Below are 24,108 nucleotides of genomic sequence, written 5' to 3'. Positions count from 1 at the left end.
AGAAATAAAAAATACCCTGCGGGGCCTTGTGCAGAAAAAAGGTGGGGAGGAAGCAGTCCACACATGGAAAAGGTGGGGCTGCAGCACAAGACAGTTTGATCCATCAGCTCCTGCGGTGTGGGCCTGTGCTCTCCCACCACGCCCCTCGGTGGCACAACACCCTGATCTAGAGGGTATGGGGAAATGCCATGGCAGCCCCGTGGCACAGTGATGATGATCATTCAAACCCGATTTAAGCCCAGTGTCTTCAAACCATTGCCATGAGAGGGCCCTAACACTGAAGATACTGACCTGATACTCTCTGTGGGGCAAGTGACAAATACGAATAGGGTAAAGAGACACTCCCCCTCCCCCACTATATCCAGTGATAAACAAACCAAAAAAGGGCACAGAACAAAGATACAGGCGGAGGACACACAAAAATTTAATTAAACAAAGGTTCACAATTTGACCCAATTGGAAGTCCAAAACTTACTAAAATAATGTATAAGGCAAAAAGATGAAGTTTCTGATTGGCTTTTGTGCCTGTATTACATAGGTTTTGAATTAAACTTTAACATCTGCAAAAATGCACAAGTTGGCATAGACTTTCATAGACTTAATATGAGGGTTCACCTTTTGGTTCTATCTAGTGTAACCACCATGTTTTCTAGTTTTTGTATTTAATGCTTTGATATCTGAGGCCTTGCTACCTTGGAGGGACTGCCCCTGCCAGGGTTAGTTAAATTCCTAGAGACAGTCAATGGCTCACCTGTAAGTATAGCTTCCAGGTGTGAGCTTACCAGTCCAGGCCTCCACTCTAGGTCACTGTTCCCCAGTGCCCACTGAAATAACTCAAACGAGCCAATCTTAAGGCTGCTCACCCTGCCTCACCTGTTCTATCTCATGGAAACCACAACAAGACTCATGCCCACGTTTCCCCTCGCTCCCTCTGCCTCCTGACCCACCCTGGTGCCTACTCCTGCTTCTTGGGATCTGTGTATAATAAGCATCTTTTCCTCATGACGGTTGTGTCTGTAGCTTTGTATCTTATGTACCTGTTTAAAACAAATCCCAGGGACCCTTAACACACCTGGGATCTCACTAAATTTAAATATGGTGACTATTTTGCTATGATAGGTTTGGCTTATATGTTCTGTTCAGTGCATATTTCAACATCAAATTTTATTTAAGCCCATTTATGCTGCACCTTATAAATTAGTCCACCTGTGTGGGGCGTCCTCTTTCAGGAACCAGGGCTCACCCACCCTCTTGTTACTACACCCCTGCTTGTTCACTCTGTTCCCAAGTGCAACTGCCATGTGGCCTTGTGTGGTGTGTGCTGTCCTCCCCTGGGCTGGACATGAGTATACACGACTAATACAGTGCTGTCGAGCTCATCTATTCAGCATTTGGCTGACCCCATAACTTGAGGGTGGAAATTCCTCCCCACCGACGGTGAAGAGGGCGTGGTGGGAGAGCACAGGCCCACACCGCAGGAGCTGATGGATCAAACTGTCTTGTGCTGCAGCCCTACCTTTTCCATGTGTGGACTGCTTCCTCCCCACCTTTTTTCTTACCCTGCTATGATTAGACTCATGAGATTAAAATTATTTGGGTTTGCAAGAAGTCACATGTGGCTGGAGAGTGGCCAATGTGTGCGTGACAAGTAGGAAGTAAGTTTGCGAAAACAAGACTTGATGATTCTGTGAAACTTTGGACTTCTGGTAATGGGACCCCTAAAATAATTTAAATCAGGGAAGTACTTTCAGATCTTCTTCTAAGCGAGTTCACCCTCACAGTAGTGTGGGAAATAGATTCAAAAAAAGTGAAACCAGCAAGGGCAGCAAAGAGCCTATGGTACTGATCCATGCAGGGGACAGGAAGGGAGGGACCAGAGCAGTGGAAACAGACAAGAAGGGAAGGAATTAAGAAATATGTAGTAGTTGAAGGAATTAAGAAATATGTAGTAGTTGATATGGGAATCATTCACATTTGGAAAGCTCTCTAAAGGTGTAGTGATCTTTTTTAAAAAAAGAAGCAAGTCAGAGAATAAAATATTTCCATTTATACAAATGTACACATATTTCTAAAAGACCTGAAAGAATTCAGGTTACCAGGGAGTTTCCTAAGCAATAGGAAAGAGGCATGCGACTTAGCGAGGAAAAAATAACTTTCACTTCTTAAATTTTATGCATCTTGTACTTTTGCATTGTTCACCATTTTTTCTTGTACAAGGAATGCATACCTCTGTATTTGATATAATTTTTGAACATTAATAGATGAACCCAAAGTTTGATATTTTAATGACACAAAGTATACATAAACACCTAGAGCATTACAAACAATATGTGAACTAGTTGTTGATCACAGCCTCCAATCCCACCAATACCCACTCTCACAAAAAGTAACCACTGTTTCAAGTTTGGTGAATTCTTTACATATATATATATATATATATATATATATATATATATATATATTATTGATTTTTACACAGAGGAAGGGAGAGGGAGAGTTAGAAACATCAATGAGAGAGAAACATCAATCAGCTGCCTCCTGCACACCCCCTACCAGGCATGTGCCCGCAACCAAGGTACATGCCCTTGACTGGAATCAAACCTGGGACCCTTGAGTTTGCAGGCCGACGCTCTATCCACTGAGCCAAACTGGTTAGGGCGGTGAATTCTTTTTTAAAAAAATATATTTTTATTGATTTCAGAAAGGAAGAAAAAGGGAGAGAGAGACAGAAACATCAATGATGAGAGAGAATCATTGATCAGGTACCTCCTGCACGCCCCCTAGTGGGGATTGAGCCCTCAACCCGGGCATGTGCCCTTGACTGGAATCGAACCCAGGACTCTTCAGTCCGCAGGCTGACACTCTATCTGCTGAGCAAAACCAGCTAGGGCTAAATTTGGTGAATTCTTTTGCATTTTTAAAAAGATGACACTTTTAAGTATTAATTATGTTTTTATTAAATAGTAGGAGCCAAGCACGTGATTTGAAATCATGGCGCCACCCACCCTTTAGTCGCCGGCCCATCCCTGCCTTGCTCCCCAGGCTCTGCAGCACCCACGGCCGCTGCCAGTCCGGCCCTGCCTCCCTCTCCAGTCCTTGAAGCAGCCACAGCTGCTGCTGATCAGGCCCTCCCCCAGCACAGGTGCGTGGAGGCCCCTGCCGCCCTGACCCTGATGCTGCGCACAACCTCCTCCTGTCTGGTCGACCTGTTACAGTGTCCCGGTTAATTAACATATTTCTCTGTTTTTTTATGTGACTTTTTTCCAAAAGGCCGCTGCTTTTAAGTGCTGTCTCATCTCTGGCTTGAGAACCACCTAATGCTTTTGAAGGCCTTTCAGCCCCACTCAAGCATTGTTGTCAGGTGACAGTAGCAAACGTGTGTATGTGGGCAAATCATTAGTAATAGCATTTAAAAGAAGATACCCAAACCCAGCAGTTCTAGGTCCGGGTAGGTTAAGGAGAGACACACTTGACAATGTTCATGTTTTGGTGTTTGAAAGTATCCCCTAAAAAGGTTTCTCACGAGAACTCTGTCCACTTTTCCTTCTGTGCTACTTAGTAAGTTCATCGATTTCTTTCCTACATCATGCAGCACTTCCTGTTGGACTTCATTTTGTTTTTTAAATTCTTCAGTTAGTTTTTCCTTCAGATCCAAACCAGCATTTGCTTTCTGCAGACATCCTTGTAACAAGTCAGTTTTCCTCTAGACCGTCTGCCTTCTCTATCCTTCAGCTAGTATCAACTTCAGCTTAGCTAGTGTGTGAGCATGCTGCTTTCCCTGCTTCTGAGAGGCAGGAAGCTGCAATGAAGGTTCAGGCTTCTCCTGCACTGACTGCCTGCAACTGGGCTTGATGGCTTGCATGTTCATTGCACCAGAAGGTGAATGTAGCTTTTCCTCTAATACCACGACTTTCATTTTTGGCTTAACTGCTCTACCTTCTGCAGCCCAAGCTTCGTGGACCGAACCTTTCTGATTCTAAAGTGTGGTTAAGCCATCTCTCCAGCTCCTGGTTTAATTCTTTGTCAAGTAAATGTTGAGACTCATTCTATAAGGCACAATCCTCCATTTGTGTCTGTTTCAGTGCCAGCATGACTTTATCTCCCTCCTGTCAAAACATGGATGTAACTGCATTTAAAAGCCAATTTAATTCCCTGGTCTTGCCCTGTTCCTTTTCTTTCAATAGTTGCTCCAAAGCAAGAGCCATTTTCTTCAATGCAACATATTTCAAATCCTTTTATTTCCTCATCATAGAAAGTTGCATATTTGTCTCTTATAATGCTTGATTTTCTGTTCCTTTTCCCTAGGTATTTCTACATTTTTTTCATTTTCCTGTTTTAGCTTACACATAGCCATTTCAAAATTAAATAGCCTCTCCTTTAGGTATGTGACTGGCTGCCTCAAAATTTCATTTTCACCCACTTCATTAGTGAAATTCACATTTAAAGAAAGTAATTCATCACCTTTTGCTTTGAGTACAGCTCCTTTTCCTTAAGTAAGTTTTGGAAAACATCTTTTTTCTCTTTTCCTGCTTAATTTCTGAATAAGTTGGTTCACGTTGTTTTCTTTCTAGTTCAGAGATGGCAGCAATGGAATCAGACAATCTCCTGTTACCTTTCTGGAGGGTTTTAATCACTGCATCTTTTTCCTGCATTGATTTTCTGAGCTCTTCTATGTCTTCTTGGGGTAATTTTGAAGACTCAGTTTATCAGACTCAATTGCCTTAAGAGAGTCTGCCGGCTTTGAAGTAAATGACCTGGTGAAGGTTCTGGTGAAATAAAGTCAAGATCACCTAAAAGAACACCCTTGGCATTGCAAACCTGCCCTATGTTAAGCTGAATCTGTGCTGATTCCCTCTCTAAGTTTTTGAGCTTGGTTTCATTCCATTTAAAATTTTGAACTGTGTCAGTAGAGTTCATCTGTAGTTTAGAATTGTTATCACTGTCAGTGAAAACCCTGGCCTGCAGTTGTTTCTGAAGTTGGGTTGCCTTGCTCTGTGTATTGGCTACTGTTGTTTCCACCCTTCCGAAATCTTAACTTGTTTAAATTTATTGCGCTCTGCAGAAGGTCCTCAAACTGATTCATATTAACACCTCTAACCTTGTTACTAGTGCTGGATGCTTGCAAAATTGTCAGTCAAGTCTGACAGTCTGCCCTAATGTGTCGATCTTAATGTTTGTTTGTTTTTTCTCAAATTATGTGTGATAAATGATGGTTTCTCTAAACATAACCTGACCAGTACTTTCAAATCCAGGAGACAGTTTTTATTTTCATCTTGCAGCTTCGTGCGTCTGCATCTTTGGCATCAATGACATCCATCAGTTTAGTACTCTCTTTTTAGATTGCTATTTTCCAGTCTTCTCGTTTGCTGCTGGATACAGGAAGCTGAAGATATGCTAGTGTGAAGACCTTATAGCTCTAATTCCTTTTGCTGGGAAATCTGAATTAGTTTACCAATCTCCTCTTTGGACAGCTAATCAATCTGTTCAGTCAAAGGGCTATTCTTTTCGGTTAGAAGTCTAATCTCCAATTCTTGTTCTTTTATTTCTTTCAGTAATCTGTCAGTTTTGGCTTGAGAAAAATCATATTTTTCACTTCTGTTTCCTATATTAGGACTCCAAACTTTTATTACTTGAAAACTATCAGATTGTTCTGCTTGAATGTGCTGTGCGTGTGTGTTGTTGTTTTTTTCAGGCAACTGAGTTTTGATTTGTCCTATTGTGGTTTGCCACCCTGCTATATTAGTTTTTCCAGTTCTTCAATCCTTTCTTTCAAAAAAATATTTTTATTGACTTAAGAGAGTAAGGAAGAGGGAGGGAGATAGAAATATCAATGATGAGAGACACATTGATTGGTTGCTTCCTGCATGCACCCTGACCAGGGCTGGGGATTGAGCCTGCAACCTAGGTACATGCCCTTGACTGGAATCGAACCTGGTACCTTCAGTACACAGGCCAATGCTCTATCCACTGAGTCAAACTGGCTAGGACTTCAATCATTTCTTCATTGTCACTTATTTTTTTTCTTGGTGCCCATGAGTTATTTCTGCCAGTTTCTGTGGATCAACATTCTGCAGTACGGCCATTTCAAGTTGGTGGTCATCAATTTCCTTATTTTGATTCTGTTGAAGTTCCTTGATGATATTTTGCAGTTTGCAGATTTCATTGTGATCAAAGCTGTTTGTGCCTCATGCTCTAAATAAAATGCCTCCAAGGGCTCATTTCAGCCTCAAGTCTTAGAACTTCATTGAACAACCTGTTTTTTTCTTGTGGTGATGAATCAGGTCAGCAAGGCCATGTCATCTCCCCTGCAAGCTGAAGCAAGATGGTTGATATCATAAGCCAATGAAGGTGATACAAGGCCAGCTCCACAGTTACTGAGTGGCTGACTGCAGCTTCAACAACTAATCCTTTTAGCATGATGTCTCTTCCTTTCGAATTTGGTTTCTATGTCTTTCTGTCATTGTTGATGTCAGTAAGCAGCAGTTTGTTGCTTTAGTTGAAGCTCTGATGTTTTATACTTCTGATCTAAATTACTACAAAGAATTTCAAGTCTCTGATTCTCTGATCTTAAGGTCGCTTTTATGGCTTCAGCATCCTTTCTCGTAGAGTCAGGCGACTCTTCCTCTTTTTTCAGTTTCCTTCATTAGCACCTCATTTGTGAAGTTAGAGATGTGGCCAGTGAAATAAGCCACACTGCCACCCAACCCTGGGGAGTGGCCTAAGCCACAGCCAAAGCCACCATACCAGGAGGTCTTCACTGTGGGTCATAGGACTGACCTGGTCCTCTTGCCAAAAGCGTCCAGCCCATTCATGGAACAACACCCCCTCCCATGGAACTTCTTCCCAAGGGACTAAATCACAGTGAAGTAAATCACAATGATGTTTTGCTAGGCAATGGCCCAGGGGTGCAGGGAGGTGGTGGGGGGCCTGGGAACCCTGAGGCCTAGCCTGGGCCTGACAAAGGGCCCTTGTCCGGTGATGCAGCCCATGAGCCTCTGCTGGCCCCTCTGCCTCTGTGACTGTTCTCATGCTGCCCTGCCCCTGCCACCTCCACACTACCACAGTGACAGCTGCCCAGGAGGCACCACCTCCAACACTGTTCCTGGGCTAACAGAAAACACACATTGCCTTCGACTTTGTCACGCAGCTTGTGATGCCCATGTCACCATTTTTTTTTAAATAAAAATTTGAGGTAGAATTCCCTGAGTTACACACATTCATCTTAAGAGCAACAGTGAGTGCCGTTGGACAAGTGTCTGCCTGCTCAGCAGTAACCTGGGAGGACGGGCAACAGCTCCTCACCCACAGTCCTGCCTGGAGGGGGTCAGCCAGTCAAGAATCACCCGAGTTTTAGAGAAGTGGTGGGGAGCCATGGCAGCCCTGGTGTTGCCTTTGGCCAGCATGTGTTTTGTATCCATGCAGGGAATAAGTGGGTGAGAGCGTCCAATATAAGGTGACAGAAGGAACGTGGATTTAGGTGGTGAAATAGATGCCAAGTTACACTGTCCACCTGAAACCTATATGATATTAACTAGTGTCGCTGGCAGTACATTTAATGGAAACCACCAATGGGCCACAGCTAGGAAGAAGGTGAGCCCTGACTGGGATGTTCACTCCTGAGCACTGGGAGAAGTGGATGTGCTGGGCCCTGCTGTTGGGGAGAAAGCCATAGATGCTGGCACTGCCACTATGAGTCATCAGCAACTGGACTGTGCCTTGGACTTAATGAGGTGCTTGCTTCCACAGCAAATCCAGAAAAACCTCAGCAACCTGATGTACCTGGTCCTCCTGTCTTCTGTTGACCAGCCACTGAAAATCAAGAGACAAGGTGGTGGGAAAGAATTACCTTTTGCGTGACTACAACAGAGATAGGGACTTTTGTAAGCTACCAAGGAGTAAAAGCATGGTCTTCCTTTGGAGGACAAGGCCATGTTTTCTCTCCACTGAGAAAGCTGGAGGTGGAAACCAACAAGCCCTTTGACTACTATGGTGACCTGTATTTTGAAGGCGGTATCTCATCTGTCTACCTCTGGGATCTGGATCGTGGTTTTGCTGGACTGATCCTTATAAAGAAGGCTGGGGTGGGATCAAAGATCAAAGGCTTCTGGGATTCCATCTATGTGGTGAAAGGAAAGGAGAAACCACCCATTACAAGCTGACTTCCTCAGTGATAATGCAGCTGCAAACCAACAAATCAGGCTCTGGCACCGGAACCTCTGAAACAGAGGGAGAAAGAGAACTGCGAGCGAATGCTCCCCATACATGGCCAATATTGGGCACCTCATAGAGGACATGAAAAACAAAATCAGAAGTATGAATGAGATCTACTTTGGAAAAACAAAGGATATCATAAACGGGCTGAGGTCTGTGCTGTTTTGCAGACTAATCAAAACAAGAAGCTCTTAAGAACTGTTGTAGGCATCGGGAATGGTACCAGGTGTTAGCCCTGTGGGGTCAGACTAGACTTGGTTCAGCAACCTCTGTACTTGAGCTCTAGCTAGGAAAGAATTCAGAGCCAAGACTCAAATTATAAGAGAACAGTTATTTGGAAAATCACAGAGGTAGAAGACGTAATTTGTAGAAGAAATGGGCTTAGGAAACATGTTATAGAGGTAAAGGAAGGGTTCTTGGAGCTGGAAGTGAGGAAGGTAAAGCTGATGTGTGGAGGCGGGGTTAGGGGAAAGGAAGGGAAAGGCACAGGCTTGTTCTTGGGATGAGAGCATTTCTGTCCTAAGGGTTTTAAAGGTGGAGATTTTAGGGAATTTTCCAGGGGAAGATCTTAACAGAATATTCAGCTGCTTTCCAGGTGTGTCCTTTCAGGTCTAGGTCTCCACTGACTGGTTGGTGCCAGAGCAGGGGGTCATTGTCCAATTCAGCTGGTCCTGAGGTCAGCTGTGGGGTCACTTGTCTGGTTTTGCAGCTTTTCTGGGCCTGGAGCTGAAATACAACTGAGGCCTAGATGTTATCAAAAGGTCAAGGGGTCCAAACCACAGGATGCTGGGGGCGAGGTCCCACCCTACAATTGTCCTTTGCTAGGCACTGGGGCTTTCCACCCTGGTGACCTTCTGTACCTGGCCCATGGTCCTTGCTCTGCTCATGTTTGTCTAACTGCCTACCACAGAATGACCTCCTGGAGGCTTTGAAGAGAAAGCAGCAATGTTAAATGTCTGCTTCATGCTAAACCAGACATGTCATACACTCATTAGATTCCTTTCTTAGAAAACTTGTTTTCTGCTCTCTTCCTTCTGGGAAAGGTTACATAACTTGTATCACTGACCTGCACAGCACCATGCCTCCTGAGAATAAAGTTGCTAAACAACCTAACGACCTTCTAGACTCCAAGGCCTACTTTCCACCACGTTTTGGTATCAAAACTCTTTCCTTAAAGAGCGAGTTGTTTTATTTGCCTCAGCCTCCGTCCCCACCCAAATTATAGGCATAAAATACACTGCCTCCCCTTTCCTCCCACCTTTTTGTTACATTGGTATAAAAATGTAAAACAAAAAAATTTTATAATTGTGGTGTGAATGACAGAAGAAAAACTGGAGGGAAAAAACCATCAGTGGGGGCTGCACGAGCGACAGAATGCGGCGTGAGGGGCGCTTGGAGCGCCCCGTACGCGACGGACTTCCGGCAGGTTTGACTTCCGGTGGGCGGGCTTCCGGCGGGGCGGGCGGAAGAAGCTCGTGCGCAGGTCTGGCTGCCCGGCTTCCCGGCGCAGTCCTGGGCCGGCGGGCGGCGCCGCTGGAAGTGACGCGCGGGGGCGGGCCCAGGCTGGGGAGTCGCCGTCGCCGGCCGGGAAGCGATGTAGGAGCCGCAGACCCTCTGCCCCGCGTCCCGCCGGCTGAGCCCGGGCCCCACCGCCGCCATGAAGAAGCAGTTCAACCGCATGAAGCAGCTGGCCAACCAGACCGTGGGCAGGCGAGTGCGCGGCGGGGCGGCGGGGCGGCGGGGCGGCGGGGCGGGGCGGCGGGTGCGCGGGGCGAGGGGCGGCTGCGGGTGGAGGGCCGCGCCTCCCCTCGGGCGCTACGGGCTCTCAGCCCAGGGTCTGCCCGGAGGCCTGGCTAGGGGGCGCCCTGCCTGGGACGCGTTCCCACCCTTCCCGGGGGCCCGCCGGGACAGCCTATCCCTGCAAGTGCGCGATGGCACTCCGCGGGGACAGGGTCACTGCCGCCCGCCCCCTCGCTGAGCCAGCTTCACTGCGCCCTTTGGGGACTCAGGGTGCTGTGTCTCTAAACCCGGGCGAACGGGCACCAGAGGCTGGCACCACCGTCTTGACTTTCACACGTTGGGAACTGGGAGGAAACGCTGCGGCTCAATGAAAAAAAACAAAACACCTTTTATAAAACCTCTTTCTCACTTTGGATTTGGAGGCATATACTTACCAATGTGTCTTTGGTTCTGCTTTAATACCAGACAAGCATTGACCCTTTAAAACTCTAAACTTTTGGCGTAAAAGCAGTGTTACTGACACTTAAGCATTTATATTTCCTTTTACAATTACAGTTGACATACAATGTTATTAGTTCCAGGTATAAAGCACAGTGATTAGACGTCTATAAACCTAACGAGGTGATACCCCTCCCGACACCATCCATAGTGATTACAGTTATTCTGAAGTGACCGAATACACCAGCCTTTGCAGATGATCAGGTGTTGGGGCAGGAATGGTTTGTGGTTTGTGGAGCTTCTCCAGGTGATTGATGTGCGTGGCATTTTCTGGGGCAGCTATTTCAAGGTCTTCCAGGGCGGTTGCTGTACTGTCCCGATTTCCTGTTCATTCTGTGATGAGATATGAAAGTGTGAATTTTTCACAGCTTTCGCTTTTTTCTCCCAACAGTTGAGTAAAAGGGGGTGGGGGACTCAGTTTGGCCAAAGCATGTGGGGACACTTCTTTCTTTTGTGTGTATGAAAATACTTTTACTTCCTCTTGAATTTTCCAAATTTGCTTTTCACTGTTTCATTTCCCTCAACTTTTTGCTTAGGTTTGTTGCTCATTTTTTTTTTTGGTACCCCACCCTGTTACCGTGGTGTGCATTTTTATCCTATTTCCAAAGTGACTCCCTGTTCTCTAGATTGCCTGCTTTTCTGTTGTTTGTAGGAAAATGATAGACGTGTGGGGGAAGTAGACATAGTAGTAGTGAGGGCTAATTGTAAAGTCAGTACTTGGGGAGGGTCAAGATACATTTATCAGATTGTCATCTTGGCCTGCTGGTACACTATCAGGCAAAGGATATTTGCTATTCTTCAATGAAGTTCCGAGGCTTTTTAAAGCTGCAGAGCCATTCAAGGTCTCTGGCCCCTGCTTCCTTTGCAGCAGCTTCTCTCTTCACACTTGTAGATTCCAGCCACACTTGCCTACTTTCAGTTTCCAGAGGAGGCCATGCTTTCTCTCCAATTAGCCTGGAACTCTCTGTGGAAGCCTTTTCAGCACACCTGCCCTACAGCCACCGCCTCCTATTTGTTCTTTGGGTCTCCTGGTAAAGGGCCCTGCCCCTAACAGGCCTTGCCTGATGCTCCAACACAGACTGGCTATCCCTCCTGGGTGCTTTCATAACTCCATGTAGCACCTGTTTTTCTGTAATGTAATTGCCTCTTTACTTGTCTGAGTTCTCCATTAGACTGCACGCCTTGAGAGGCCTTGCTATGACTTGCTCTTTTGATTCCAGGGTCTGCTGTGCTTCCTGTCAATAGTAGATACTCAGCAAATAGTTAATCTATTGTCAATCTAGTTCTTACTAGATTGCTCTGGTGGTGTGGGCCTAAGTATAGGAAAATGAGAACTGGATAGAGGCGATGGTGATTCATACTAGGACTGCAATTCTGGCCCTGACCTTTGACTATTTGAAAATCTTAATTGCTAGATGTCAGTGGAAGCTGCAGCTATTACAGAGCAATTAAGGGTGTGGCAATTATGCACCCAAAGTCAAAACTTTTTACGGGGAAACCTGTTGCTTTACAGCTGTTGATTTCCTAGATATATTTCCCCCCCCCACTTATGTAATTATAAAGGACTAGGGAGGAAAAAATGAAGGCAGGAGAGAGCCTGGAATTGTTATTTTGTGGAAGCAGATGGTGGGTGGCCATCAGAATCAGGATTCTGGGTATATCTGGGTCAAGATGAAGTCTAGATAGCAAAGGAGGATCCTCCTGCCCCCATGAATGAAGTTATATGTGTGACTGCCATGCCCACTGTGTGGGTTACCAATTCATAGAGTTCTAGGTGTTGTCTTACAGTGAAGTATTCTCTTTCCAGACTTAGGACCTTGTGTGTAACCCCGCAGTGAGATTCCATGGGATGGACATGTGGGAGGATTAGTAATGGCTGGAAGGAGTGTGTTCTCATGATGCAACTTGTTTACAATGGTGGGTGAGTCTGTTTCAGAAGGTGGTTTGTGCATCACAGGGGCAAGGCTTCTGAGGTGGTCTCATGACAGGGACCGCCCCAGGAAGAGAATTACGATGGTTCCTGTTGTCCACCTGCCTTTTGTTGATCCATCCATTCAACAGACATTTGTTAAGCCCAAACTGTGTACCATTGTGCAAAATATTAAAGAATCAAAAGTGAAAACTACAGTTTCTGCCCTGAAGGAGCTCGATAGAGTAGTGAAATAATTGAAGCAAAAAATAATTATACTGTATACTGTGAGATAAAAGCTTATCTCATGGTATATAGTGACTTAGGCTAGAGGGATGGCTACTGCACAGAGCAGAACCCAGCTCTTATTGGATGGAGGGGAGGTAACAAAAAATGGGGGGGGGGATTTGAGCAGAGCCCCCCTCCTTCATTTTCAAGCACTTTTTTCTTTTTTTAAATATATTTTATTCATTTTTTTACAGTGAGGAAGGGAGAGGGAGAGAGAGTTAGAAACATCAATGAGAGAGAAACATTGATCAGCTGCCTCCTGCACACCCCCCACTGGGGATGTGCCCGCAACGGAGGTACACGCCCTTGACCGGAATCGAACCTGGGACGCTTGAGTCTGCAGGCCGACACTCTATCCACTGAGCCAAACCGGTCAGGGCTCAAGCACTTTTTTCAATTTCATCTTGTATTGATAAGTCTCTTTTGGTTGTAAGAAAACTCAATTTAAATGCCTTTAAAGTAAAGATGGAAATTAATTGGCTCCTATGTGATCAAAGAGTGCAAAAGTAATATGGCTACAGACTGGGCGGGGTCCAGGGGCTCCTCTCTGACAGGCTGTGTCCCCAAGGAGACCTCCGTCTTCCATCATCCTCAGTTCAAGTCCCAGGGGGACAGAGAATACTTTCCTCCCAGTCACTGATGCCAAAGTCCCAGGACTGACTCCCAATGTTTCTGACTGGTCACGTGCCTTTTCCTGGAAATGGGAATGGAGTCGGCCCCACTCAAATCACATGGACTGAGTCGGGGAGCACTGATGCTATTGCCAGCAGAAGGGGAGGAGGTGTGCTGGTTTCACAAACAATAGACGTCATGTCATATCTTTTATAGTCCTGCTAAAAAGATAGGTATTTTGTTTTTGAAAATGCTTCATGTAGGTAATCCAGTGGACAAGGCAGTGATTGGGGGAGGTGATGCCCTGAATCCAGGAAGGTGTACACCAGGATAAGGAACCTGAGGAACGTCTAGTGATGGGCTAGGAGTGTCAAGGAGAAAAGGACTAAGGGACTGACTAGGAGGGTTTATGATCTGGTGAGCCACTGGGAGGGAGTGTCTCAGGAGATCCAGAATGCTTTCCCAGATGAGTTGTCTTCAGATAAGCCAGTCACAAGCTCCAACACCTAGAGGGGCCAGGCCAGTAAAATCAACAAGTGACTTAGGCTGGGTGAGGGCTGGCAGGGAAGGGGGGCGGGGGGACTGAATGGTACTTGTCTCACCAAAGGGTCATGACAATTTTAGGAGTTTTGAGAAAAGCCTGAAATTAGGATTTTAATGAAAATCAGATGGCATTTAATGCAAATTAAACAACCAATATGACACTGTTTGGAGCTAAGCAAAGTATCCAGGGCCAGATTTGGCCTGTGGGTCACCAGTTGGCAGTTGCTTGTCTAGAAGGACCTGGAACTTAATGATCCCTGTTATTACTGTTTTGTGTTCTGTACTTATTACTACACTAGAGGCCCGGTGCACGAAATTCTTGCACGGTGTGTGTGTGTGTGTGTGTGTGTGTGTGTGTGTGTGTGTGTCCCTCAGCCCAGCCTGCACCCTCTCCAATCTGGGACCCCTCGAGGGATGTCCGACTGCCCATTTAAGCCCGATCCCAGTGGGATCGGGCTTAAATGGGCAGTCGGACATCCCTCTCACAATCCAGGACTGCTGGCTCCCAACTGCTCGCCTCCCTGCCTGCCTTCCTGATTGCCCCTAACCGCTTCTGCCTGCCAGCCTGATCACCCCCTAACCACTCACCTGCCAGCCTGATTGATGCCTAACTGCTCCCCTGCCAGCCTGTTTTCCCCTAACTGCCCTCCCCTGCAGGCCTGGTCACCCCTAATTGCCCTCCCCTGCAGGCCTGGTCCCCCCCCCAACTGCTCTCCCCTGCAGGCCTGGGTCCCCCCCAACTTCCCTCCTCTGCCAGCTTGATCGCCCCCAACTGCCCTCCCTTGCAGGCCTGGTCCCTCCCAACTGCCCTCCCCTGCTGGCCATCTTGTGGTGGCCATCTTGTATCCACATGGGGGCAGGATCTTTGACCATATGGGGGCAGCCATCTTGTGTGTTGGAGTGATTGTCAATCTGCATATTACTCTTTTATTAGATAGGATAGAGGCCTGGTGCATGGGTGGGGGCCAGCTGGTTTGCCCTGAAGGGTGTCCCGGATCAGGGTGGGGGTTCCCTTGGGGTGTGGGGTGGCCTGGACGAGGAGCCTATGGTAGTTTGCAGGCTGGCCACGCCCCCCAGCGACCCAAGCGGAGGCCCTGGTATCTGGGATTTATTTATCTTCTACAATTGAAACTTTGTAGCCTGGAGCGGAGCCAAGCCTTCTGCTCGCTCTGTGGTGGCAGCCATTTCTATTGGGATTTATGTATCTTCTATAATTGAAACTTTGTAGCCTTAAGCGAGGCCTGGGCTGGCCAGGGTGTGTTGAAAGCTTGGCTTCCTCCATTTCCGGGGGCAGCCCTAGCCTCCTGCACTTTCCAGCTCTGTGGCTGCCGCCGTTTCTGTTTGGGTTTATGTATCTTCTATCATTGATACTTTGTAGCCTTGAGTGGAGGCCTAGGCCTGCAAGGGCAGGCAGAAAGCTTGGCTTCCTCCATTGCCGGGGAAACCCAAGCCTTCCTCCTGCTCTCGGTGGCTGTAGCCATCTTGGTTGGGTTTATTTGCATATTCACTCCTGATTGGCTGGTGGGCGTGGCTGGTGGGTGTAGCGGAGTGATGGTTAATTTGCATATTACTCTTTTATTGGATAGGATTCTAAGTTCTTTGAATTTGTTAAAGACCTGTTCTTTCCTTTTCAGGAATCTTTAAAAGATCTGATAAGAATAATCATCACCATTTTTACTAAATCTGATAAGAATAATCATCACCATTTTACTAAGTGCTGTGCAAACCACCTGGCTTGGCCCTCGCCTACAGAGATGATAATTTCTGTTTTATAAAGAAGGAAGAATGTCTTGTTAAGTCCACACAGCTCCTAGGTGACCAAGGCACAACATGGAGTGGTGTGGGGGGGAGCGTCCAGAGCTTCTGACTGGATTCCATGTGCTTCCAACCACAGACACTGGGCTGCCTCTTCCCCAGGGAAGGATTAATAATCACTAAATGTCTTTGGTGCTTATTAAACTGCTGAGCTAGGTGCTTTGAATAAATTATCTCCTTGTATTCTTTCAATTTTTTAATTTTTAGCTTTTATTTATTTAGAAAAGAAAGCAAGAATTGTTGACCACAGCAAAAATATATTTAGGACAGTGAAACAAGGAAGGGCATAGAAGCAACAGGAGAGCCTAGGCTGGGCTGCATTGGCTCACTGGGAAGTCAAAAGGGGTCTTGGAGCCAGCTTCAGGGATTAGCCTGGTACGAGCTCTGCTGCCCATTGCTCCCCTGGTGGCAAGTCTCATGGGGTCCCTTAGAAGTTAGGGGATATATGCCTGTGGGGGAAGAAGGAGAAGAGAATGTCATGGGTTTGCTCCCTGGAGGGAGAGCACCAATTTTTTTAAAAAACATGTTTTTGTTGATTTCAGGGAGAGAAAGGGAAGGGGAGAGAGAGATAGAAACATCAGTGATGAGAGATAATAACCTATTGGCTCCCTCCTGCACACCGCCTACTGGGGAGCAAGCCCGTAACCTGGTCATATGCCCTGACCTGGAATCAAACTGTGACCTTCTGGCTCATGGGTCAACACTCAACCATTGAGCCACACTGGCTGGGCATCTCTCTATTTTTGTTGTTGTTGTTAATCCTTATCCAAGGATATTTTCCCACTGATTTTTAGAGAGAGTGGAAGGGAAGGGGAGAGACAGAGAGAGAGAGAAACATCAATGTGAGAGAGACACATGATTGGTTGCCTTCTGCATGTGTCCCGACTGGGGTCGGGGATTGAGCCTGCAACCAAGGTATGTGCTCTTGACCCAGAATCAAACCCGTGACCCTTCATTCCGTGGGACGACGCTCCATCCACTGAGCTAAACTGACTAGGGCATTCCTGTATTCTTCTTCTTTTTTTTTAATGTATATTTTTTTTATTGATTTAAGAGAGAAAGGGAGAGGGAGAGAGAGAAACATCCATGATGAGAGAGAATCATGAATCGGCTGCCTCCTGCACGCCCCACACTGGGGATTGAGCCCACAACCTGCATGTGCCCTGACGGGAATCGAACCATGACCTACTGGTTCATAGGCCGACGCTCAGCCACTGAGCCACGCTGGCTGGGCTTATTCCTGTATTCTTAAAGCAACTCTTAAGGAGTGATGTTATTTATTTCTGGCTAGAGAATGACAGAGCTGGGGGCGGGGTTCAAACCCAGGTCTCTGATTCTGAGGCAGCTAAAAATCCATACTTCATATGGGCAGCTCTTACATGAGAAACCACTTTTTTGAGTTATGAGTGACACTTTTATAAAATCCTGGAGGCCAGGAGTTGATGTTTCTACAGTGGCTCTTATCAGGTATGGTTCCCCCACCCCTCACCACGGCAAGGTCTGGAGACGGTTTTGATTGTCATGACTTGTGTGTGTTTTTTTTTTGGGGGGGGGGGGGGGGCGTGGGGTTGCTACTGCCATCTAGTCAGTGGAGGCCAGGGATGCTGCTGAATATCTTACAATGCGTAGGTCTGCCCTCCACACACAGCATGACCTGGTCCCAAATGCCAAGAGTGCTGAGATTGAGAAGCCCTAGTCTAGTCCTTCCAGGTTCCAGATACGCTAATTTTCAACCAAAGGTTCACACTGCTTGCTTGCTGGGCATAACTGTGTTCTTTTTGACCTATTCAGTATGCATGTGTATATTTTTTATAGTCATTGGCTTATATTTAAAAATTCAGAGTTTTCACACAAAAACCTAGATTTTTGGCTTCTAAAATCCTGAAAGACCTAGAAATATCTGGCATTCTCCAATAGCTGACCAGCAGCTGGCCCTTCTGGCTGGGGTACCAGCCATCCAGCTTGCCCCAGTCCCTGTCTTGCTTGTTTTAACCCAATTACATTCCTTGCCAACCCCTCCCTGATCACAGAAATCAGATGACCTTCTCTAGGAGAAGACGCAGTTCCTCCTGAGGTAGCCTGTTCCATAGGGGCAGCAGGAATTCTCAGATGCTGAGTCAAAATGCATTTCTCCCTGTGCATCCCAGAGCACTCCTATGGGGCCAGGATGAACCAGTCTCCTCTCTTCCATAACAGCCCTTCCGGTGTCTAACATCACAAGCCATCTCCTGACTTCAGTAACATTCTTCATTCGTCACCTACACCACTATTTCATTTTGCTCCCAAGGATTTCCTCAGATATTTTTATTTTGTTAATCCTCACCCAAGGATATTTTTCCATTGATTTTTAGAGAGTGGAAGGGAGAGGGAGAGACAGAGAGAAACATCGATGTGAGAGAGACACATCAATTGGTTGCCTCATGCACACACCCTGACCAGGGCTGGGAACCTACAACCAAGATACGTGCCCTTGAATGGAATCCAACCAGGGACCCTTCAGTCCAAGGGCCAACACTATCCATTGTGCCAAACCGGCTAGGACTGATACATATTTTTTAGTGTAAAATATTTCATAATAAAAATAGGCCATAGCCCGGGCAGTGTGGCTCAGTGGTTGAGTGTCGATCTATGAACCAGGAGGTCACAGTTTGATTCCCCATCAGGGCACATGCCCAGGTTGGGGGCTTGATCCCCAAAAGGGGGTGTGCAGAATTCTCTCTTATCATTGATGTTTCTACTCTCTCTCTCCCTCTCTCATACTCCCTGAAATCAATAAAAATATATTTAAAAAAAATAGACCATAGAAGAGTTAATAGATACTTTCGAATTGCTTTATTTTCTAGCTTATTAGTATTTTTTTTTAGTTTTGTAAAACAAGTGGGAAGTTTTCTTTTTTCAATCTATGGATTTGAAACTTTAAATTATTTATCTTGGAAAAGGGAATGAAAGCTCCAAGTTAAAATAGGAACCTCTTTTTAAAAAGTTTAATCTCAGCGCAGAGGTGGGAGGTGGGTGGGAAGAGCTCAGGCAAATAACTTGTATGCATATATGAATAACCCATGGGCACAGACAATAGGGCGGTGGAGGACTGAGGGGTGGTGGGGTGGTGGGGGTGGGGCAGGTTGAGCTAGAAGGGGTCAATGGGAGAAAAAAAGAGACATATGTAATACTTTCAACAATAAAGCTTTTTTTAAAAATTAAAAAAATGAGAAGTTTGAGTTAGGGAGGTTAGATTATAGTAGCGGTCGCCAACCTTTCGGACTTCATGGACCACTAGTGGTCTGCGGACCACTGGTTGGTGACCGCTGAATTATAACGTTCCTACCCTTTCAGGGCCATAGTGATTCCAGGTGACATTGTGTGTCTGCTCTGGATTCAGGCGGGGAGTGTCCTGCGTATCCTCCCTTCTCAGATCATTCCCCAAGGTGGTCTCAACCCCTCAATGCCACCCCTAGCGGATGACTTTCATCTTTATGCCTCTAGCCCTGGCATCTCTTCATTGCTAGATCTTTATCTTGAATGTGTCCACTTTGTATGTCCTGCTGAAGTTCAGCTCATGAACTACATCCTTGAGTTGGCCCTTCTTTTCTAGTCTATGGCCTTCAGGCCCAATCCCGCCCACTGCCTGTTTTGTGGACAAGGTTATGGGCACACAGCCATGCACTGCAGTGGCGGAGTTGAGTATTTGTAACAGTGACTGTATGGCTCGCAGAGTCATGCCATTACTGTCTGGCCCTTTCCGGAAAGAGTTTGCTGGCACTGACCCTGTTGCGTCGAATGCCACCACCCCTGCCCAGTCCCCTGCCAGTCCCCAGGTTTTCACCAGGATCTGGCAAGCCTGCCTCCTGAGTGATGCAGTCTCTGCCTCTTGGTAGCCAGTTTTCCTGTTACTTTAGTTTGAATTTTCTTTCTTTTTCCCCACTGGACTCACAGTGTCTTCCTAAGTGGCGTTGTGGCTTGAACTGGTTTGTCTTCCTTTTTGAAGGACATCTGGTAGACCTCCCCTTTTGACGTGGCCAGTCATCATTTTTTTTTTTAAATATTTTTTTTTTATTGATTTTTTTTACAGAGAGGAAGGGAGAGGGATAGAGAGCCAGAAACATCGATGAGAGAGAAACATCGATCAGCTGCCTCCTGCACAACCCCTACTGAGGATGTGCCCGCAACCAGGGTACATGCCCTTGACCGGAATCGAACCTGGAACCCTTGAGTCCGCAGGCCGACACTCTATTCACTGAGCCAAACCGGTTAGGGCACCATCACCATTTTAATGAGTATAGCCATTCCCCTCTAAATCAGTGATTTTCAACCTTTTTTAAATCTCATGGCACATAAGCTAATTACTAAAATTCTGCAGCACACCAAAGAATCCTATATAAAAAAGTGTAATATGCAAATTGACCGAACTGTGGAACGACCAGTCGGCGGGGGGCGGGGCCGGCGAGCAGGCAGCGCCAGGCCAGTCAAGGCTCATGACAGCGGGCAGAGGAAGGGAACGGCGATGTGGGGGAGTAGGGGGGGGGGGGGACCCCAGCACCATCCCCTGATCGGCCTGTCTGGTCACCTTTTGCAGAGGGAGGCCAGGCGGCAATGGTGGGGTGTTGGGGGCCGTGTCATCCCCTGATCCCCTGTCCTCGCCTCTCGCAGAAGGAGGCCAGGTGGCTGCAGCAGCAGGGTGATGGGGACATTCCCTGAGGTTTCCTGGACTGTGAAAGGGCTCAGGCTGGGCTGAGGGATACCCCCCTCCCCCCTAGTGCACGGATTTTCGTGTACCAGGCCTCTAGTATATATTTTGCCAATCTGACAAAAGGTAGATATAATTTTGATTCATTCATATTGGATGGCTGTTGTTGTGTGGGCTGTTGTTATTTTTTTATTTCACAGCCTAAGGGAAAAGAGTTCAGTGCCCCTGACTAAATAGGTACTGTATTGCCCGACTAGATAGGTATTGACTAGTAAAAATGCTTGCCGCACACCCATTGATAATTGCTGCTCTAAATGATTTTCTTCTTCTTGTGAAATCTATGGAGTTTAGAATTGCTACATTTGTAGGAAGTTGATACTTATGTATCAGAGTTTTGTCAAATTGCCTCTGCTGGGGTGGGGGGTTGCTATCATCCCATGTACAGTGAAGCGGATGATGCCCCACTGCTACGCACAGCATGCATGGTGGCATGAGTGTCCTGTTTCAGCAAGGTTGAAATGAGCGTGCCCCTTTACTTGTATTTCCTTATGTGAGATTTTGATATGTATCATTTGTTTATTGATAATATTCAGTTGTCACTTTCATTGATCAATTACCAATTCAGTTCAACAAGTGTCTTTTGGGAACCTGTCTAATTCTAGGGGCTTGGGTTAAAAATATAACCAGTTTCTGGGAACTTGAATGGGAGGCAGACATACAAACATAATTTGAGTAGGGCCAGTTATACCTATTTTAGCAAACCTTAGGTATTAATACAAACCTTAGGTATTAATAATGAAATGTTAAATCCATGTCTTGAATATTTTTGTTCTCAGATACATCACTTAATGAATGCAGTAATAGAATCTTGAGGGAGTACATTTATGACCCGGTGCAGGTTTGATACAAGTTTCCACAGGTAGAGCAGATTCTGTTGACAATCTGACCCTGTGATTTATAAAAGAAACTACTCTTGATTAGGTACAGTCTACTTGCAGCAAGTGATCTGAAAACACTGTTCAATTCATCTAAGTCCTCTAGGTTGTAAGACTTGTTTCCTGTGTCTGGATATTTTACTTAATTATAGCTTATTGATTATTTGTATTGGCTACTTATTTTAATCAGCCCTAAGATGTTTCTCCCTTCTTCCCCTTTCCCACAGTTCTTCTTAGGTGTCTTCCTTATCAGAGTTACCTTTGGGTCTAGTAGTCAACTTGATCTCTCCTTTAATGTTTTATTAGCATTTCTTCTCTAGTTTCTCAATGTTCTTCCACATGGGTTAGTCAAATTTATTCCTCCTAGAGAGTTTAAATCATAAATGGTAGACCTAGCAGGTGCTCAAATAAATACAGATACATATTGAGTAAATACATATTTAGAACGGCACAGAATTTTTTCGAAGCCACTACCAGCTACCTGCCACCTGTCAAGTGTGAATATCTATAAATCTACCAGGTTGGATTTCACCTGGTCATTGGATCCTTTCAGAGGCATGGACTAGAGTGGCCACTTGAACCCATGTCCAGCTGTACCTTGGGGAAAGACACCACAGTACTTCTGCTTCCCTAGACAAGGTGAGTGCTCACATGAGGGAGCATGGGCCCAGGACTGGGATCTCAGAGATGTGGTTGGGGTTCAGGGAAGGCTTCCTGTCATGTGCCACTGGAGCAATCTTGACAATAGGCAAGTAGAGGTATGGTTGATGGAGAATTCAAGAGGGAAGGAAAATAGGGGAAACCTAACACACTAAAAATTTCATCTTTTAACTTAATATTTTTGTTCAAAAAATTGGAAAAAGACAATTGTATCTGATTCTTAACAGCAGGAAAACTATCCAACACTTATTTTCAGATTCATTAGGTAGTGAGTGTATAGATAGATCCTTGTGTCCTCAAGTTCAGAGACTTGGTATTTAAATACACAATTTCCTGGGTGCATTTCCATCCAATAGAAGGAGTAAGTTCTTCAAAGGTTTAAAAAGTTTTGCCATGCCCTAGCTGGTTTGGCTCACTGGATAGATCATCGGCCCGTGGACTGAAGGGTCCTGAGTTGGAGTCTGGTAAAGGGCAGGCTCAATCCCTGGCCCTGGTCGGGACGCGTACAGGAGGCAACCAATTGATGTGTCTCTCTCACGTTAATGTTTCTTTCTCTCTGTCTCTCACCCTCCTTTCCACTCTCTCTTAAAATCAGTGGAAAAATATCCTCATGTGAGGATTAATAACAACCACAAAAGTTTTGCCCTTGCCAAAACCGGTTTGGCTCAGTGGATAGAGCGTCAGCCTGCGGACTGAAAGTTCCCAGGTTCGATTCCGGTCAAGGGCATGTAACTTGGTTGCGGGCACATCCTCAGTAGGTGTGCAAGAGGCAGCTGATCGATGTTTCTCTCTCATCGATGTTTCTGACTATCTATCCCTCTTCCTTCCTCTCTGTAAAAAATCAATAAAATATATATTTAAAAAAAAAAAAAAAGTTTTGCCCTGACCTGTGTGGCTCAGTTGGTTGGGCACCATCCTCTGCACCAAAAGGTTGCCTGACTGATTCCCGGTTGGGCCACAAGCCTCGGTTGTGGGCTCAATGCCCGGCGGGAGGTGATTGATGTTATGATGTCACATCGATGTTTCTCTCTCTCCCCCTTTCCCTTCTCTTTCTAAAAATCAGTAAAACTATTTTTAAAAAGTTTTAAAGCCACCAATACTCAGTTTTCTTTGCCCAGAATAAACTGATGGCCACCTTTTCTGAAAACACAGTTTTGTTGTACATTGAAAATTTACTGAGTCATCAGCATTTCTCACAGTGTGGCTTTTAATTTTCATTATACTTGTTCATCTCCTCTTATAGCCTTTCAGTATTCTCACTGCTTTTGCATTCTTTGGACATGCTAGGATTATTAATATTCCCCATTCAACCCCAAGATGGCAGGACTCAATATATGACCACCCATGACTGTGAACACCTTTTGGAAACAGGCAGTATTGATTGGCTTTTGCTGTCATCTGTGGAAGACCATTATTAAAAAAGCTTAGGTTCCAGTTCTGAGGGGCATCATGGTTTGAAGACCACTGCAATAGAATTTGGGGGGTTCTTATATACAGAAGGTTGAGAATTAAGTTGGTGCTTTAGGAAGATAACTCTGGTGGCAGGTGGAGTTGGGATTGTGGAGGAAGGGAGAGAAGAGAAGGTGACAGGAGCCTCGTAAGGAAGCTATTGCAGGGGCAGAGGAAGAGGTGCTGACAGCCCGAGCTAAGACAGTGACATTGCAGATTAGGTTGAGAAGAATTCAACACCGTAGAGTTGGGGAGAAGAAGAGAGGAAAGAGCTGAGGAGATTCTGGTTATGGTTGGTGTTAGAAATAGGTAACAATAGTTCTTCACTCTTCCATTATTTTGTAATGCTTCTCTTTATCTCTTTTATTTTTTAAAAAATGTGTTTTTATTAATTTTTACAGAGAGCGAGGGAGGAAGAGGGATAGAGAGATAGAAACATCTATGAGAGAGGAATATCGATCAGCTGCCTCCTGCATGCCCCCTACTGGGGATCGAGCTCGCAATCCCAGCCCATGCCCTGACCAGGAATCCAAACAATGACCTTTTGGTTTCTGGGTTGATGCTGAATGGCTGAGCCACACCAGCCAGGCAATGCTTCTCTTTTTTAAACATGTAATTTCTTGTATCTACTTTTTTTGTCAGGCTTTTTCTCCCACGGATGTATGACTTTGGGTGTGTGTGTGCATTTGTGCACCAATACCACACTGTTTATCTGTAATATGTTTTAAATGTGGTAGAACTGGTCTCCTTCAACTTTTCTTTTT

At 45.7% G+C, this 24,108-nt stretch overlaps 1 protein-coding gene and 1 pseudogene across 10 annotated transcripts in view; both read left to right on the top strand.

Annotated features, from left to right (window-relative positions):
- Window positions 1–7,689: 7,689 nt before the first annotated feature.
- Window positions 7,690–9,163, top strand: LOC308254991 (F-actin-capping protein subunit beta-like; annotated as a pseudogene). Its single transcript has 2 exons — window positions 7,690–8,407; window positions 9,122–9,163. The product of its transcript is annotated as an F-actin-capping protein subunit beta-like (transcript).
- A 570-nt stretch (window positions 9,164–9,733) lies between these two features.
- ARHGAP17 (Rho GTPase activating protein 17) overlaps window positions 9,734–24,108 on the top strand; it is a 109,656-nt gene continuing 95,281 nt past the window's right edge. For 8 of the 9 annotated variants that reach the window (XR_013961282.1, XR_013961283.1, XM_080681723.1 and 5 more), the window contains exon 1: window positions 9,734–9,921. Coding sequence is in view for 6 of the 9 variants with exons in the window: in XM_080681723.1 (XP_080537849.1) it covers window positions 9,869–9,921 (53 nt within the window). In the remaining 3 variants the exon portion in view is untranslated. The remainder of the gene's footprint in view (window positions 9,922–24,108) is intronic. The other variant, XM_080681726.1, reaches the window with a different exon arrangement.

The sequence above is a fragment of the Plecotus auritus genome (assembly GCF_963455305.1).
Source record: "Plecotus auritus genome assembly, chromosome: 7".
Lineage (NCBI taxonomy): Eukaryota > Metazoa > Chordata > Mammalia > Chiroptera > Vespertilionidae > Plecotus > Plecotus auritus.
This window is presented reverse-complemented; position numbering and strand designations above follow the sequence as displayed.